Source organism: Uranotaenia lowii, chromosome 2 (genome assembly GCF_029784155.1).
Source record: "Uranotaenia lowii strain MFRU-FL chromosome 2, ASM2978415v1, whole genome shotgun sequence".
Classification (NCBI taxonomy): Eukaryota; Metazoa; Arthropoda; class Insecta; order Diptera; family Culicidae; genus Uranotaenia; species Uranotaenia lowii.
The window spans coordinates 164,431,930-164,451,900 of record NC_073692.1 but is presented as its reverse complement, the minus strand read 5'-3'; the positions used below and the strand labels follow the sequence as shown (position 1 = coordinate 164,451,900).

Here is a 19,971-nt window from a genome sequence, read left to right as displayed (position 1 = left end):
ATGATCAAATAGAAGAGCAGAAAATTGCGACGTTGTAAACAAAATTGAAAAGTGGGAAAAGAGGCGCGTTGTGACGTCACGATTCCTTTTGGTTATATTTTGTTAACTATTTACTCTATACAAATACTTTTTGTTTCAAATTGTAGAGAATTAAATTTTGACCCTATGATGTACAATTTTTAACAATGTGCGATATGACCTGTAAAACTTACATACAATATACCAAAAAATTGTTTTGCAAACGTTGTGACGTCACGCTGGAATGGGTCATATACATTTTTCTCAAAAGATCCAATCATCTTTCGTTTAAAATAGTAGTAAATGAAATCCTTATAAATCTAAAATTCACACCGGAGAGCCAGATACAGATCAAGATATCACAAACTTTGACATTAATATCATGAAATAAGTCATCCATGCGCTTGTTTCCATTGGGTTTCTAAAACCAATAGTATACAACGAGAAGTTGATATTGAATTAAAAAAAAATTTGTTTAACACCTACCTTTGGAAGATCTGAAAAATATATTTAACTTAATTTAATTGAACAGACTATAAAGCAGCACTTTTTCTACACTTGAAAAATAACTAATAAAACCAATAGAATTCATAACGTTTAAAACTTGACAGCTTTTTGTTACTTATGGTTCTTAAAAAGTAGCTTTGAATAGAAAATTAACTATACGTATGGTTTAAAACAGTGCATGGTTTATCAATCAAAGAAAAAACAGCTTTTGCACAGTGGAAATTTGATTTTTAAAATATAATTTTATAAAAAAATACCAGTTTCATCCACCATAAGGTACATTTTCATTGTTGATTTTGATTTCAGTAGAACAAATAGTTATTAAAAAAAAGCAATTCTATAAAAAAAAACAAAACAAAACGCACTTTCATCACTAAGTTTTAACAATATAATAAAGATAAAATCAAACAATAAATAAAGGAAAAAATAAGTGGTTCAGAAAATGTGCTGCTAAATAAACAATCAAAACCAATTTTTAAAGGATACGAGTTGTAATTGTTGGAACACTTTCGGCATTTCATGTTGAATTTTCTCTTTCTTATCGGCTGATGTGGCTCCTGTTAGCTCCGGCTCTAAAGATAATTCTCTCTTCCACCGTTAGACCTATTCCGACTCCTCAATTGGTTCAACGGCCATTTCTTCAAGTGAAAGATCCAATTTTCAGCTTAATTTCTCATTTTGAGAGCTCTTGAAGTTTTTCGGTAAAAAAAAAAAAACACACCCGTCAACCACGGCCATAGCCTACCGAGTCCTCCTGTAGCATTGTACTGAGATTTGTTGATTTTTTAAATTTAATGTTGAGAAGTTATTGGTTATTTTCAGTTTTACATAGCTGGAAGGCATCTTTTCAAATAATCACAGATCCTCAATTCTTAAAAAAAAATATGAAGTAATGTTTTAGGCTTATTTTCAAGATTCGGATGGTTATCGTGATTTTGAAGATAAAACTAAATTTCAATCATAAACCAAAGCAGAAAAAACACGTGTTCATAATTACCCCGCATCTTGAAAAGTATGGGGTAAACATGAACACTTCTTTGTGCGTGGGTTGAAATTATTTTCATCAAAAATCGTATCACACCACATGGAGCATCTATTACCAAACGTAAGACTTTCAAAAACAACATTTCATCTTCATTCACATGGACGAGGGAGTCAATTTATCAGACACGTCTCTGAACGATTTTCGTTTCTCAGAGACATTATTTTATTTTAATAATTCTAACTACAAAATTTATACAGTTAGGTTTGCAAGTTGTAACTGTAACTTATCAATAGAAAGACAGACTATCACATTTGATCAGTTTTGGGTCCCTACTATGACCCTAACGGCGCCTACGGCGTTTGTTCATAATTACCCCACTTAGCCCTAATGCATTTTAATATAAGAATGTTAAACATTAAAAGCTTACATAAAAATTTAACGCAAAATTTCATTCCAAGTTAACTTATAACAATATTCCATTTTATTGTATCTAATCTCCGCGAAACTAATAAGTTATGTTTTCTAACTGATTTTGGCTGCGGCCCTCTACGTCATAGAAAATTTTTAATGCGGCCCGCACACTTAAACGAGTTTGACATGCCTGGTCTAAAGGGATTAATCATCATCAGTTTGAGAAAACATACTTCTCTAAGGCAAGCAGATGAGAAAAAGTGAGTTAAAATCAAGAGAATCGAAGAAGCTTGCACGCTTACTTTTGGCTACCCCTTAAAGGCGTAAAATTGACCTTCACGATATGTCAAATAACAGGTCATTTTGTCGGGTCAATTACTTCTTTTTAAGGGAAAAAGCTTTTTGAAATAAGAGGTATTTCAAAAAGCTTGTTTCCTTTAAAAAAAAAGTAATTTTAGATGTTGTTACATTCACGGCGTTATTTTATTGTTCCGGTGAATAAATAATGCAGAGATTGTGGTAAGTATTTCATTGCAGATTTATATTATATTCTTTCAGAAATAACAGAAGAGGTTGATATAAACGAGTGAATTCTACTTGAAACCCCGAATGGCGGTTGAATTTGATTGTAATTAATTGAGTATTTTTGTTTTCAATTTGAAATCTTATCTTTGATACAATTTCAGGTTTCTTCTGATAATACCTGCATTGAATAGGGACGCTGAAAAAAATATCTAAGTGGTGAACAGAAAGATGTTTAATTCAAAAACTAACCATTCAAAAATGTTTTGAAAACAAAACATGTTTAAGTCATTTAAAAAAAAAAGAATCATTGCAATTGCTTGTTATAAATTTCCCATCAAATTCATTTTCCATAAGTAAAACCAAAAATTTCTGCCATACAGAAGCGTTAAAAATTAGGCGTTATTTTCATCCGCTACAAGCGTTTCAAATAAGGGGTCATTTTCAACCGCTAAAAGCTTTATCATACTGAGAACCCTTAAAGGGTAAAGCGGTTTTATCCTTAAAAAGGAATACTCCCAATCTTATTAAATTGGGTTTAGGGGTTTAACTCCCCCCATGATGATTTTTTCCAAGTAAAATTTTCACCGTAGTATCGGAAAATAACTTGATCTTAAATAAGTGTTAACAAGCAAGTCAAAAATTTCGCTCGCCTCCGGTGGAATTTAGTCTTAAATCACCCTTGGCTTGAGACATTCCATTCTACGACACTTCATGACGTTTACGATTTGAAAACTAATTATTCATTGTCAATTTTGATTTGCAATTCAATTAACCTTTTGTATTGAAACTCTTAACTTGACATACAAAAACCCTTAATTTCGTCTTAAGAATGGGATTTTATTAAGAATTGTAACCAATCAAGAATATAGTTTGAAACGAACAATTTTAACTTTAAAATTAATTTATCGAATACTTATTTTATACATCGAAAAGTTGGAAACCATGCAACAGGCACAATGATCAACAGAATTAGCAAAAAAAAAAACAATCTAAAATCTTATATCCTCTACTTTATTGCTTAAATTTTGATTTAATAAAATCGTTTATGTCATTAAAATGCTATGCTAATATGAAATATTCCTCAAGAAAACAATTTCAGTCTTTATTACATTTTGTATTTCTAGTTCTTGCTCAATATTAGATTTGAAAAGGTTTTGATAAATAACACAAGACGACAAAATCTACATTTTTTCAAGTTAAATAAATTCAAAAAAGTAATTTTGTCTAACTTGAGTGCCCTGAATCGAAATATGCAATCATTCTATCAGTGATCAGCTGTTATTGAAATAACTTCTCAAAATAGGTAAAAATCTTTTAAGGAAGTTTTGGACTTTTTGACAAAACTTGAAAACATCAAAAAACATTTTGAAATAAAAGTTTTAAATGATAAAACAATTTTCTTCAACACTTTAAGTAATTTAGAGTTCTGCGAAAAAAGTTATAGTAGTTTTCTATTTGTTTACTTTTCTAATTTAACGAATTTTTAAAGAAGTTCAAATTATTTTAGAAACCTTTATGCAGCAATGTCAAAAATACTTGTAATGATATCTTTCCAAATTTTTAAAAACTGTCGAATTTACTTTTTGAAATCATGCATCATCATCATCATCATCATCATCAAAATATTATTTCCTTATTGAATGAAGTATTACAAAAGAAATCAGAACTAGATTTTATCACAAATGTAGATTTAATAGTTAATCAGTTATCAATGATTGATTTCACTTAAAACTGACACATTTTAAAACAAAATTTGATAGTTAAAATTTAACAAAAGATTCGAGTTCAGGACGATGAAATCTACCAAATTAATCATTAAAAATTAGGCACCAAAATGCTCCTTCCTTGAGTTATCAATTAAATTTCTTAAATAAGTATAATAATGGTAAGACGTGGTTATTGAAAAAAAAATCCTTTTTAAACTTATATTTTTCATCTTAATATTTTGTTTCAATTTGATAATCAGTTTACCTAATTTCATAGTACAGTTTTTTTCCAATTTTTAAATTTATTTACCAAATTTTAAAGTTAATCTATTTAAAGTTTTTATAAATATTTTTAAAGAATTTGTGTATGTTCTGAATTTTTGTGTTTTAGAACATAAACCTTGAACTATTTTCTTAATCAAAAATTCCCATTTCAAATCGCAATTAATTTTTTTTTCATATTTAAAATACATCAACGCTTGAACTGAAAATGAAGAAAAGAAATGTAAATAAAGATGAGTAATAAATTTCAATCATTAACATTTTCCTAACAATCATGGTTAATTTTTTACCTTATCTGACATTTATTTATTGGACATTATTCGAATTAAGATTTTTTTGAAATCTGTGTTTTGGAAATATTTACATATTTCAATCATGAAATCTAGACTGCTGTGAAATTATTTTGGAGCAAATTTCTAGTTCAGAGTAAGAAACATCATTTTGAAATTTTTTTCAGTACGTGTGAAAATAATGAGTAAGTAAATGATGTTAGAAATCAATTTCCTTCTTTATTGTGTAATTTGGTTTTGTTATTACTTTTTGCTAAATTTGATCGACGGGTCGTTCGCATGGGCCTGGACTGAGTGGATTTGGGGTCATTTTTGAATTTCTCAAACTCTGGGGTCTGTATAAAGCTTTGTTTTTTTTTCATAACTTATCCATGATTTTGGCAAAAATGTTAACGAACGTTCATTTGAATTTGAATTTTAATTTTGTTTCGGAAAATTGAATATTTTTTACTGAAAAATTTTTGTTTCTTCTGTGAAACCAGGTCTGCTAATGGTAAGATATGGAGTTACGGTCTTCGAAAAAGCTGTTGAGCGGAAAAGTTCCTTTAGAAAATTTATAAATTAGCACAAAAATCATAAGTAGACTCGTTTCCACCGAAGAATCAAAAATGATGTTGATTTTCCAGTAAAACATATCCTATTTTCCCATACATACCTCAAAATTCAAGTTTTCTCATGTAAACGTCACTCAAAAAACTTGAAATTTCTGCAAAAATTCGTCGATGAGATTTAAACCAAAACGAAGCTTTTAAGACCCCAGGATTTGAGAAATTCAAAAATGACCCCACATCGACTCAGTCTAGTAAAACTGTCCAGAAGTAAATGGAAATTTCTGAACACAATTGAGTTCGAAGTTGAATTTAAGTGTTAGAAAATCAGAGAAATTGCAAATTGATAAAGAGCTAGAAAAACTGTTTAATAATATGTCAAAAAAAAAACTGTTTCAGAATACGTCAACTTTCCAATCCTCTTTTCCAAATTTATCTGGTGTGACTCAAAAATTGTTTAACAGTTCACTGATTGAAAAGTATGGCTTTTACACCACTTTTTTGCATTTTTTTGTGATCATGATCTTATAAAATTAAAAGAAATCCTTGTGCGCAAAGCATAGCATCTCACTTCAGCTTTCTTGGACGCTAAGTGATTTTTTTTTAAATTCTGTAGTTTATATACAGTTTTTTTTCGAATTTTTTTTTATTTTTTTTCTTAAACTTTGAATAACGAAAAACTTAAGTGATGTAGCTGAATATTGTTTAAAACATATTGGAGGGCGTTAAAGAGTTTCCAAAACAAGAATTTTATATCAATGTGAGAGATAGAGGCAAGAAGTGTTAAATGAACACTCAAGGCATAATTAGGGAGTTTTTTTTTGTCTGGACTTTTAGTGTACCTCCATAAAAAAATTAAGGTTGCAAAATTAAAATTTCCATGAATTCATTGAGGGTCCCAGGAGAAATTGATTTATTTGGATGCACCCGAATAAAGTTACAATCCTCCAAACTTCCAATAGTGACACTCAAGACCGTATTAGGGTTAAAGAACAAATCAAAATCAGAAATGATGAATAGAATGGAACTTAACAAGTTGAGATTGACTAAAGAAAACGTTAAGCAAAGTGTAACAATTTCAAACGAAATCAAACAGAATAAAATAACTAATGGAATTAAGAAAAGTCTAGCTAGATATTACAGGAAACAATAAGGTTAAACAAGATTAAACAAGTCCAATCGACAAAATAAACAAATTTAAAAAAAAACAGAATAGGCCTCAACAACAAAAAAATATAATAAGAAAAAAAAGGTAAAACTATATCAAACAAAAAAAAAACAGGTAAAACATGATCTATTATTTTTCAACGAAATAAAAAAATGGTTCTAAATAAAACTTAATAAAACGTTATTAAAACAAAAATAAACCAAGGAAACTCAAGAAAAACAACATAAACCAAAATAAACAAGACTTAACAAAAGGAGCCAAAAAATGCAATTCAAAACCAAAATTATCAGAATAAAACAAAATGGAACAAGAAAAATAAAAGAGATCAAAGGCAATTCTAGGAAAAAAAAAAACAAAATCAATTATTATAAAAGATAAAAAAAATTAATATATGAATAAACAAGGTTTGGCAACATCAAACAAGATGATTGATGATTGAAAAGATTTAAATCAGATTGACACGAGTATTTCCCTAATTGATCTAACTATGTTTTTTTTCCTGTATTCCTTCGTTTTATCTTGTTTTCCTTCTTTATCTTTTTTATCTTATTTTGTCTTGTTTTATCTTGTTTAGCTTGTTCTACATTGTTTTTTTGTTCTGTCTTGATTTATTTAAATTTATCTTGTTTTTTACTGGCCTTAAATTGTTAAGTCTTGTATTAACTTAAATTTTCTTTAAATATCTTGTTCATCTAGTTTTATCTTATTTATCCTGTTTCAACTTGTTTCATATTGTGTTGCGCTGTTTTGTCTGGTTTTAACTTGGTATGTATTATTTCATCTTTTTATATTGTTCAGGGGATAAACTGGCACCACTTAGTGAGTTACCACCCAACATAAATTCTCCCGCTCGCTATCTACTATATTTCCCAGTAGCTCTGATAGGAACAATACGATAGCTCTTGATTGTTTTCTGTATTCACCACTAACCCTCAGTATCGCTTCATATACTGGGGAAGCGATAGTCTACTATCACCAACGATCGCGCGCGCATGCTTTTGTGTAACAACACCGTCGACAAATAAAGTCCAATAGTTAGACACTTTGTTTTAATAAAGTTCGGTTTTTGTTCTTATTCTAAAAGTCGCGAGTTTAGTTAAAGTGTCCGAAAACAGTGTCCACACTTTCCGGTCGGATCCCGGGAACATATTTGGTCCTTCGAACCGGATGACTGACCGGTGGACATTCCGAAGTGTGGGACCAAGTCGGACAGTATCGAACAAAGTTCAGTGACCTCGTGTTGTGTGAACAAAGGGCATTGACCCTTTTATGAAAAGCGCGGTTACCAAAGTACATTGGCCCTTTGTGCGGTCGAAGACGCCCTATTGTTTTACTTCGCGGGCAATCACCAGCATCTGTGCGCCATCACCATCGCCATCGCGAATCCTGATTCGCACAAAGTGATATTTTCGGAACATTTGATTCCATATTACGTCCGTACGTGTTGGCCAACATCAGATCCCGACTTGTAAAGTTTCTGGGAGCCAGGACTAGCTGTTTGAGAAGGCGAATCCAGTCGCTGATTATCGCTCATTTCAACGGACGGTTGAACGGTTTACGACAACTTCAACAGTTGGACCAAAGGTCATCGGTCCTGGTGGTGAACGTTCCGGATTTATCGGTGCCAGCGGAGAAACAATGAGGTCGTAAGAAGCGGATTCAGGTTTGATTTTGCATGTTGGTCTGTGGTGTCGTCATGCATGAGACGTGCACCGAGTGAGTAAAAGTGGGTTCTGATAAAATATTAGAATAGCGAGCTTCAATAAATATTAGATTGCATTATGAAATTCTCGCCAATTAATTGGTAAATTTACAACCATCCCTGGGTTTTTCCGCTGATTGACGATTGGTCTTTGGTTCTGCTGGCTTTGTTGGTTTTTTGTTGTTTTCCTTGGTCGATTCCCCCTCGCTGCAGTCAATCATTTTTGCACTTGTCGTACGTGGAACGGCGCGTCAATACGTGGATTTCGGAGTCAAAATGTGAAAAGTGAATTTCTAAAAAGTGAACTTTGAAATTTATAGTGATTCGAAACAGTACTTTGCTACAATGCATTTTGAATTGAACTTATGAAAGTTTTTTTTTTCTAAAACTTTCGCATTGTGTAAAGTATTGAAACTGAAAAAAAGGCTGTATAAATAAAAAAAAACCTGAACTATCAGTGCTAATTTATTGAAAATTAAGTGTTCTTTGTAAATTGTGATTGGAGAGTGCAACTTATAAAATGACCAGTGAGCTGAAGGATCTGAAGAAGCAGGAGAGGCAGATTAAGTCAACGTTCGACGGTGTGAGGAAATTCTTGGACCAGTTTAAGGCAGAAAAACATGCAGCTCAAATTGCCACCCGACTGGAAATGCTCGAAACAGCCATGAAAAAATTCTACACTGTGCAACGAAAATTGGAAATCGTGCAAGAAGAGGAAGATGAGGAAACCAAAGAATCCCCCGAGCAGCGCTGCGAACGTCAACAGAAACGCGACGATGCCAGTGCTGTGTTGACCTGCTTTTTCGAAGACACCTACTGTGAACTCAAGGCAAGTTTAAAAGCACTTCTTCCTCTGGAAACTGATTTACCACCACCTCAACCCACAACCCTTCCCAGCAGCCTTCCGGGAACCAATTCTCGTGTGAAGCTGCCTGAGATCCGACTTCCTAGCTTCGGAGGCCTCACTCGTGAGTGGGTTACCTTTCGGGATACTTTTCGGAGCTTGATCCATTTGAACGATCAACTATCTACTATGGACAAGTTCACGTATCTCCGATCTTCGCTAACTGGAGACGCCTTTCAGGAAATTGCTTCGGTGGATGTGACAGCAGCAAATTATTCCGTAGCATGGGATCTTCTCCAAAAACGTTACGAGAATAAAAAATTAATAGTTAAGGCCCATCTAGATGCCTTGTTCAGTATTGAACCCATTAAACGGGAGAGCTTTGAGGCTTTGAGTCATCTGATCAGCGAATATGATCGCAACCTGCTACAGCTTGCGAAGATTGGTGAGGAAACCGAAGGTTGGAGTACCGTTTTGGCCTACATGGTATGTTCACGTCTCGATTCCAGTACTTTGCGACTTTGGGAGGCTCATCATGCGTCGAAAGAGGTTCCAACTTATGACGATTTGATAGATTTTCTGAGACAACAATGTGCCGTCTTGCAATCTATTGCACCTGCGAAACCTAATGCGAACGAGCCCAAAAATCCTAGGTTTTCTGTCAGCCACACAACAGTCAGACCTTCAAATCGTTGTCCATTCTGCGGTGGAGAGCCACACTCAGCATTTAAATGCCAGAAATTCCTGAAGCTGAAAGTCCCTGAGCGGCATGAGATGGTAAAACGACATGGACTCTGCTTCAACTGCCTTTCATCGTCGCACATGCTTCGTGCCTGCACCCGTGGGAACTGCCGTCAGTGTCAACACAAACACCACACCCTGCTGCATCCAGTGAGAGTGAACAGTGCGCCACTTCCGTACAATCCACAAGTGCCGAATCCACCATCAAATCCCATCAATCAACAACAACAACAACCACAACCACATGCCCAGAACACGACCACACCTACCCACCAGCGAAGTTCACATTCAAGCTCGTACCCAGTAACACTGCAATGCAACCCACTACACACCACAGACCCTTCCATCGATACACATGCTTTACCTGTTAACACCTACACCTCACTTCATCAAGTTCTTCTTTCCACCGCCTTGGTGCGCGTTACTGATCGCCAAGGGAATTTCCTTTTGGCTAGAGCACTTCTAGACTCGTGCTCGGAATATTGTTTTATTACCACGAACCTTTATCAAAAATTGAATCTTGTTGAAGCTTCTAGCTTCCTGACTGTTGCTGGCATTGGTGGTTCGGTGGTTCAGTCCAACAAACTAGTCAAAGCTACTATTCTGCCGAGAGATCATTGTATTTCGTCCTATGTGGAGATGATTGATCTTCATGTCCTTCCGAAGCTCACTTCTACGCTTCCGACTCAAGCAGTTAGCCTGAGTCAGCTGAAAATTCCGGCAGATCTTACTTTGGCAGATCCAGATTTCCATCAGCCAGGACCGATAGACCTCATCATTGGAGCGGAGCACTACTACGATTTGCTTGAGGATGGCCGTAGAAAACTGAACGAGAACGGCCCGACGATGCAGAAAACCGTCTTCGGTTGGGTTATTTCTGGCCGAGTACCCGATAGCACCTCAGTTGGTCCACGATCTGCTGCCTATCCATGCGCAAATGTTGAGCTACGAGATATAGTAACAAGATTTTGGGAATTGGAATCCTGCTTTTCCAAAAGCTTGTTGTCTGTGGAGGAATCTGCTTGCGAGGAGTTTTACGACGAAACGACCTACCGAGATGCAGATCAACGCTACGTAGTTTCATTACCCAAGAAAAGCTACCTCATCGACAAACTCGGAGACTCCAGAGCCACGGCACTTCGAAGGCTCGAAGGTCTTGAACGACGTTTAGCAAGGGATTCAGCGTTGAAGCAGCAGTATGTTGAGTTCATCCAAGAATACATCGATATGGGCCACATGATCGAGGTCAAGGAGGAGTCGAATCAGCTGGCATACTATATGCCCCATCATCCTGTTCAGAAACCTGACAGCACCACCACCAAGTTGAGGGTAGTCTTCGATGCTTCTTGTCGGACAACTTCGGGGGTTTCGCTCAACGAGGCACTTATGGTTGGCCCAGTAGTGCAGGACGACCTGCTATCTATCGTTCTTCGGTTCCGGTTTCGCAAAATCGCAATTGTGGCAGATATTGCGAAAATGTATCGCATGGTGCGCATGAATCCAGCTGATCAACCGCTTCAACGCATCCTGTGGAGGTTCTCACCAGACGAACCTGTGAAGTCGTACCAGATGGCAACGGTCACTTATGGAACTGCGTCAGCGCCATACTTGGCAACCAAATCCCTCCAACGTTTGGCCCAGGACGGCGAGAGCAGCTATCCAGCAGCAGCAGCAGTGATCAAGAAGGATGTTTATGTCGATGATCTGATGACAGGAACTGATGATCCAGAAGAAGGTGCCCAGCTGGTATCAGCTGTCAATACTTTGACCAACTCTGCAGGATTCGTTCTTCGGAAATACTGTTCGAATAGTCCTGAAATATTGTCAAAAATCTCTCCAGAGCTGCGAGACGAAAGAACAACACTCGAGCTTGATTCGTCGACAGCGACAGTAAAGACGTTAGGATTACTCTGGGAACCATCATCGGACAGCTTCAAATTCGCAGTGCCAGTCTGGAATTCTGATGCTTGCGTCACGAAAAGATCCGTTTTATCTGACATCGCTCGTGTTTTTGACCCTTTGGGATTAATTGGACCAGTAGTTGTTCAGGCAAAAATATTTTTGCAACAAATTTGGAAGCACAAGTCTGATTGGGATGATCCGCTTCCAGACAATATGAAGATTTTCTGGGAGGAGTACCGCCGCAATTTGATTGCTTTAGAATCGCTTTCTGTGCCCAGGTGGACGGGCTATCTAAACAACTTGACCAGTGTAGAGCTCCACGGTTTCTGCGACGCTTCAGAAGCCGCATATGGAGCATGTATCTACCTTCGCTGTACATCAGATAAAGGGTCAATCACAGTTCGGCTCGTCACAGCAAAATCTAAGGTAGCACCCTTAGAAGATTTGGCTCGCAAGAAGAAAAAGCAATCGATTCCCAGATTAGAACTATCATCTGCCCTTCTATTGGCCCACCTGTACGACAAGCTGAGGCAAAGTATTCCATTCACGATCTCTGCGTATTTCTGGACCGACTCTATGATTGTCAAGTACTGGCTCGCTTCACTTCCATCCAGATGGCAATCATTCGTGGGCAACAGAGTGTCGGAAATACAACACATCACCAAAGGCGGAATTTGGAATCACATCTCAGGGACAGAGAACCCGGCAGACATCATCTCCAGAGGCATGAGTCCGGCGCAGCTGCAATACCAGTCACTGTGGCTGGAGGGCCCCAGCTGGTTGAAATTCGATAGATCCGCCTGGCCAACAATCGTTGAACACCCATCAGAAATCGACAACTCCATGCTCGAAGAAAAACCAGCAGCAGCTTTGCCAGTCCAAGCACAACCAGCAAGTTTTATATTCGAATTGCATTCCTCGTTGCCACGTCTTGTTCGAATTGTTGCTCTGCTGCAAAGATTCATCCACAACTCAAAGAAGCGGAATCGTGATACCAAACGCATCGGCCAAGTATCACTGGAAGAAGTTGACGAAGCTTTGCAAGCACTAGTGAAGTTATCCCAATGTGAGACGTTTCCCGAGGAGCTGAAAGCTTTGCGCACGAACCACGACATTAGATCATCATCCCCCCTTTCTTCGTTGAATCCTGTGCTCGTGATGGAACAATGCGCGTCGGTGGCCGGCTGCGCCATGCTGCTATTTCAGAAGACAGGCGCCATCCGTTCATTCTACACCCGAAACATCCTCTGACCAAAACCATCATGCGTCACTATCACCTGAAGAATTTTCATGCGGGACAGCAGCTGTTAGTATCGACAGTTCGTGAGCGTTTTTGGCCAATTCACATCGACAGTTTGGCTCGCAAGGTGATATTTGAATGCGTGTCATGCTTCCGAAACAAGCCCAAGGTGCAGCAACAACTGATGGCAGATCTTCCTCCAGAACGGGTGAATCCGGACTTCGTTTTCAACAAGGTCGGTGTTGATTTGTGTGGTCCCTTCTACATCAAATATCCAGTTCGGAAAACAGCTCCAATTAAATGCTTCATAGCCATTTACGTTTGCCTGGTGACCAAAGCGGTTCACATGGAAATTGTCGCCGATCTGTCCACCCAATCCTTTCTCGCATCATTCAAGCGCTTCACCGCTATTCGAGGCACTCCCAAGTTAGTAATGTGCGACAACGCCAAGAACTTCGTCGGCGCTGATCGCGAGCTTCGAGAATTGAAGCAACTCTTCGTTGACCAACAATTCCAGCGCACCATAATCACCGAAGCCGAGGTAGATGGCGTTGACTTCAAATTCATCCCTCCCCGTTCTCCCAACTTCGGAGGCCTATGGGAGGCTGCCGTCAAATCATTTAAGCGGCACTTTCGTAGAACCATCGGCAACAATCCTCTTACATACGATGAGCTTCACACCGTAGTCCATCAAATCTCTGCCATCTTGAACTCTCGGCCTCTAACTCCACTTAGCAACGATCCCGACGACTACCAAGCGCTTACTCCGGGACATTTCCTAGTCGGCCGACCCATGACTGCATTCCCAGAGCCTGATCTTCAGGACCTTCCACTAAACAGACTGTCTCTGTGGCAAGAGAAGGAAATGTTCATGCAGCGGATCTGGCAAAGGTGGTCTACAGAATATCTGTCAAATCTACACAACCGTACTAAGTGGACGAAGAAGCGCAACAATATACACGTCGGAACGATGGTGCTGATTATGGAGGAAAATATGCCGAAACAAAGTTGGTGCCTAGGCCGTGTAATCAGCTGCATTCCAGGCCCAGACGGACACGTTCGAGTAGTGCTGGTGAAGACCAAGGATACCACTCTCAAACGGGGAATTTCGAAGATCTGCGTCCTTCCAATACGGGACAACTTCGACGAACTACCATCGCAGGAGCACTAGGTGCTTTCATCGAGGCGCTGCGGCGTCGCGGAGGTTCCCACATGGGGCCTCCGCTCCCAGTTACGTATTTTTTTTATATTATATTTCAAAAAACTTAAGGAATGTTCATCCCCCAGAGTCCCCCCTCCTCGTTCCGGGTCCCGGAACGATCATCGCACGGTCTTCATCGCAGTCACAATCGCCTTTTCGTCAATCGCAGTTGGTTCAGGTCTCAGCATGTAGCTCCCCGGTGTTTGGTCCATGTCAACGATACTTTTGTGCCGTCTCGGAGCATCCGCTCACCCCAAGAACATACTTCGTCCGTTTATACATCTTTCACAGCAACATGGGAACGACACTATACTGCATCAACGGCTCGTCCGAGCGTCGGATCCACCGCTCGGCATCTGCACCAAGATCGACAGGTCATCGATGGTCTGATCAACCTTTTCGGAGGCCAACGTCGTCGCAGTTGCAGTACGTAGTTGCTAGAGGTAGTCAGGTTTCAATTTTCCGTTCCACCACGATTCCAGTGGTCGTCATCGGTGCTGGAGGCACCCAACGGAGGCCAGGAGGCCTCCGTTCCAGGCAAGTTATGTTAGTGTTCATAAATTCAAGTGAAAAAGCACCCTCTCATATTTTTCAGCGCGCATCACATCCATTGGGCCACGTGGGCGCACGTGGCAGAGGGCGATTCCGAGACGTACCCATCCAGGTCCAGGCAAGCAGGTCGAGGTCCGCCAGCAGGTCATCCTTGGCATCCAACATCACACCTTCTTGAAGTCATTTCGAACCAGAACCAGGCACCCGAACATCAACCAGCAGGAAAATCCACATCGTCAACGTCAAGTGCACCATGGGTAGGTGCAACCATTCATCAACATCATCACCGAAGAGGTCATCGCAGAAGGCTTCAGCAACAGAATCGAAGAAGAACCATCCAGATCAAGTAAAACGATCGAAAATGAAGACACATTTTTCAACCAGTGTCTAGAGTAGGCTAGTGAAAATTATCTGTAACAATTAGCATTAGCGGATAGATTTTTATAGAGAAAGGTTAGTTTGAACAGAACCGATGATTTGTTTGCGCAAATTTCTAATTGAAATCTCATGATTTCAATGGTGGCCGGCATGTTCAGGGGATAAACTGGCACCACTTAGTGAGTTACCACCCAACATAAATTCTCCCGCTCGCTATCTACTATATTTCCCAGTAGCTCTGATAGGAACAATACGATAGCTCTTGATTGTTTTCTGTATTCACCACTAACCCTCAGTATCGCTTCATATACTGGGGAAGCGATAGTCTACTATCACCAACGATCGCGCGCGCATGCTTTTGTGTAACAACACCGTCGACAAATAAAGTCCAATAGTTAGACACTTTGTTTTAATAAAGTTCGGTTTTTGTTCTTATTCTAAAAGTCGCGAGTTTAGTTAAAGTGTCCGAAAACAGTGTCCACACTTTCCGGTCGGATTCCGGGAACATATATATTTTCGTTTTTTATCTTGTTTCATCATGTTGATTATATATTTATCTAGATATTTAAAGTTCTATGATGTTTGATTTTGCTCAGCTATAGTCAGCTTTCGTTTATCTTGTTTTTTTCTTGCTCTGTCTTATTCTACCTCAATTAATGTTGTTCCATCTCGTAAAATAATTTTGTATCTTGCATTATCTAATTTAGTTTTGTTCATCTACTTATATCTTGTTTCGTATGAGTTTATCTTGGAATTATATGGTCTGGGTTTTTTTTTTGTTTCATGTTGTTTTTTTGTTCTTTATTTTTATTTATCAAGTTTCATCTTATTTTTTCGCTTTTTTGTTCTTAATTTCTTTTTTCAAATTTATTTCCGGCACATCGGTGAAAATGAATATTCTTGGAGAAAAAATATCAGAATTGAAAATTGATAAAGATGCATAGAAAAACGGGAAAATATTTCGGCTTTTTCAGTCAATTCACGGATCCAAAACACCTTCTCTTCTTATTCCGACGTTTCGTTCTTTATTTGAACTTTTTCACAGGAATCTACAACAAACATTACAATCTCTTAATGAACTAATTGACAACATAGAACAGTACAAAACTTACAGAAAATTGTGTTTCTTCATCTGGAGGATCGATTACAATTAAATTCACATACAATAATTGGACACTTTTTACCATTAAAAACGCTAAAAGATATTAAAATGAAAACTTAGATGAAAAGGCTTACTTAAATATTTATAAAAAATGAAAATTACTGCCTAGAGCAAACTCCAAACACAAAAGAAAATCTCAAAGAAACTCAGCAACCAACACTCCGATCACTAGCTGGTTGCACTACCAAATGATGTTGTTGATGTAGCAGTTTCGGTCTGTTTGGGTATGTTTTTCTTCGGGCTATTTCCTTTCTTGATAGTGTTGAGGATCCCGGAATATGTAGAGCTCAGATGGTCAACATCGGATCTCTTATTCACTGTTGCATCTGTGTTGATGATGTGACAAACTTCCAGTATGGGCAATGCAGACTCCCGACGGCTTTCATCCAGAATGGCAGCACCTTTTAAATTGAAGCGATGTTCTGTCTCTATGCAATGTTGTAATAGAGCCGTTTTCCCTTTGAGATCAGAAATTTCGTGTTGTTTCCTTGGGCTATTGTTGATGGCATATTCAGTCAGTAGCTGATTCAATTTGTTGATATTACTTGCATGGCCTCCTATGCGTGTTTTCAACGTGTTGGTGCTATATCCAACATATTTCGCTGGGCAATCGTTGCACGAAATGCAGTAAACAACGTTATTTGGCAAATTGGCAAATTTTTTCGTCACCTTGCATGCATGAGAACGAAACAATTTGTCAAAGATCATCCAGACCTAATAGTAGTGGAGTCTGATAAAGGTAAACAAACCGTTGTTATGTATGAGAAAGACTACAACACCAAAATGCTCGACTTACTATCGGATCGAAACACATACACAGTACACAGCCGCAACCCGACCTCAACATATAAAGACAAGAACAACAACTTGGTAAACCGACTATTGGAACTGAAACTGATCGACAAAAAAACAGCACATCAACTTCGCACACAATCACCACAATGCCCACGGATTTATGGATTGCCGAAAGTACACAAGAGGAATTTGCCGCTCAGACCAGTGGTTCCGAATATAGGTGCACCATCGTACATGCTCTCCAAATACATCGGCCGGATCATAAGTTCATCGATCAAAAGCTCCTATAACATCACCGACTCTTTTTCATTTTGTGACTATATAAACAAAGTAACACTACCTGAGGAACACATTTTGGTTTCCTTTGATGTTGTTTCCTTGTTTACATGTATTCCACGAAGTTTAGTCACTTCCACAGTCATACAACGTTGGGCAGATATAAAAGAACACACTAACATAAATCTTGATTTGTTCCTTGAGATAGTGGAGTTCTGTCTAGAATGTAGCTATTTTTCCTTCCGTGGGAAATACTACAAACAAATATTCGGCACTGCTATGGGTAACTGTATGTCACCAGCAGTAGCTGAATTAGTGACAGAATCTCTCCTTGACTTCGTTTTTCAACACTCTCCCACCCCGTTACCAATTTTGAAAAAGTATGTTGACGATCTGCTTTTAGCGTTACCAGAAAACAAAGTCATCGATGTTTTGAATATTTTCAACTCTTATGACGAAAATATTCAATTTACACATGAGATCGAACAGAACAACCGAATACCCTTTCTGGACCTAACACTAGTTCGCCAAAACGACCAAACTATCAAAACTGAATGGTACAGTAAAGCTATGGCATCGGGGCGGTTCATGGATTATTATTCTTACCACCCGTTACACATGAAAATCAACATGGTCAATAATTTCATTCGAAGAGTACAGACATTCAGCACCAATCTCACCGGAGAAGAAATTGATCGAATCATTGATAAACACCTAAAAATAAATCACTACCCAGTTTCACTTCGCCACAGAATCAGGAACACAATAGCAAGAAATAATTCAACGCAAATTGTTTCTCCCTCTACACCCGAAACTGTACGATACAGATCAATTCCATTTGTCAGCGGATTGACGAAGAAGCTACAAAATGTTTTGAAAAATGATTTTCCCAACATAAAATTAGCTGCTCGTTATGAAAAAACTACAAGCCAACTTTTCAGTAGAACCAAAGACCCAATTCCGCCAGATATGAAAAATAACGTTGTTTACTGCATTTCGTGCAACGATTGCCCAGCGAAATATGTTGGATATAGCACCAACACGTTGAAAACACGCATAGGAGGCCATGCAAGTAATATCAACAAATTGAATCAGCTACTGACTGAATATGCCATCAACAATAGCCCAAGGAAACAACACGAAATTTCTGATCTCAAAGGGAAAACGGCTCTATTACAACATTGCATAGAGACAGAACATCGCTTCAATTTAAAAGGTGCTGCCATTCTGGATGAAAGCCGTCGGGAGTCTGCATTGCCCATACTGGAAGTTTGTCACATCATCAACACAGATGCAACAGTGAATAAGAGATCCGATGTTGACCATCTGAGCTCTACATATTCCGGGATCCTCAACACTATCAAGAAAGGAAATAGCCCGAAGAAAAACATACCCAAACAGACCGAAACTGCTACATCAACAACATCATTTGGTAGTGCAACCAGCTAGTGATCGGAGTGTTGGTTGCTGAGTTTCTTTGAGATTTTCTTTCGTGTTTGGAGTTTGCTCTAGGCAGTAATTTTCATTTTTTATAAATATTTAAGTAAGCCTTTTCATCTAAGTTTTCATTTTAATATCTTTTAGCGTTTTTAATGGTAAAAAGTGTCCAGTTATTGTATGTGAATTTAATTGTAATCGATCCTCCAGATAAGAAACACAATTTTCTGTAAGTTTTCTACTGTTCTATGTTGTCAATTAGTTCATTAAGAGATTGTAATGTTTGTTGTAGATTCCTGTGAAAAAGTTCAAATAAAGAACGAAACGTCGGAATAAGAAGAGAAGGTGTTTTGGATCCGTGAATTGACTGAAAAAGCCGAAATATTTTCCCGTTTATACAGTTTTACTAGTCGAGAACAATTATCTATGCATAGAAAAGTTAGGAGAAAAGGAGAAAAAAGTGAAAAAGCATTTTTTTCCTTGGAAAGCTTTTTTACGTACCTACACTATACTTTAGCCCGGAACATTTCATTTTTTTAGGAGAAGTAGGGCCGGGATAGAGGTGGCATTACCTTAACCTATACAATAAAATTTGGTTAGTCCGAAGCTTACATGTGGTGTACACGTATTCTCAGTACGGGCGGCCTTCAAAAATGCTTTTTCGCTCTTTTCAACATCTGTAAAATGTTCTCCTAACTTTTCTAAGCATCTTTACCAATTTTCAATTCTGATGGAGAGAGCTCCAAGAATATACATTTTTACCGATATTCCAAAAATAGATTTACAAAAATCCATTAACTTGTAATTAGGTTAACTTATTTTTAAAATTTCTTTTTTCAATTTTATTTATTCTTAGTCGTTCGTTTACTGTCCTTTTTATCTTGCTAACCTTGTTTTTTTTTCTTTTTTTGCTGTTTCACTTTGATTTGTTTTGTTTTATCTTGTTTGGTTTTAATCTCTTTTTTTTCTTAATTTTTTTCTATTCATTTTTTTAATGATTTTTGTTTCTTTGATTTTTGCTTTTAATCTTGTATCAGCTTGATTCATCTTAAGATTAAATGTATTTTAAATTTGCTTTATTTAAACGGTCGTTATATAGAATAAAAAAACAAACTATCTTGTTTTATTTTTTTAAATCTTATTTTGTCATGTTCCATCTATTTTCATGGTGATCTGTCTAATTTCTTTTTTCGAATAATTTATTTTGTTTTACCTTGATTTTGTTTGTTTTGACCTTTTATATCTTTTTTCATCTAATTTTGCTTTCAAATAAATATATACCGTCCCACCTGATTAAGGTT

General features: G+C 37.6%; 2 protein-coding genes across 2 annotated transcripts in view; both read left to right on the top strand.

Moving 5' to 3' along the window:
- Nucleotides 1-8,662: 8,662 nt before the first annotated feature.
- Nucleotides 8,663-12,880, top strand: LOC129742056 (uncharacterized). The gene has a single exon (XM_055733902.1). The coding sequence runs from the start codon at nucleotides 8,663-8,665 to the stop codon at nucleotides 12,878-12,880; it is 4,218 nt and encodes a 1,405-aa protein (XP_055589877.1).
- Nucleotides 12,881-14,141: 1,261 nt separating this feature from the next.
- LOC129742054 (uncharacterized) overlaps nucleotides 14,142-19,971 on the top strand; it is a 144,362-nt gene continuing 138,532 nt past the window's right edge. Inside the window, exons 1-3 of the mRNA XM_055733901.1 lie at nucleotides 14,142-14,496; nucleotides 14,553-14,607; nucleotides 14,666-14,968. Of these exons, the coding sequence (XP_055589876.1) occupies nucleotides 14,142-14,496; nucleotides 14,553-14,607; nucleotides 14,666-14,968 (713 nt within the window). The remainder of the gene's footprint in view (nucleotides 14,497-14,552; nucleotides 14,608-14,665; nucleotides 14,969-19,971) is intronic.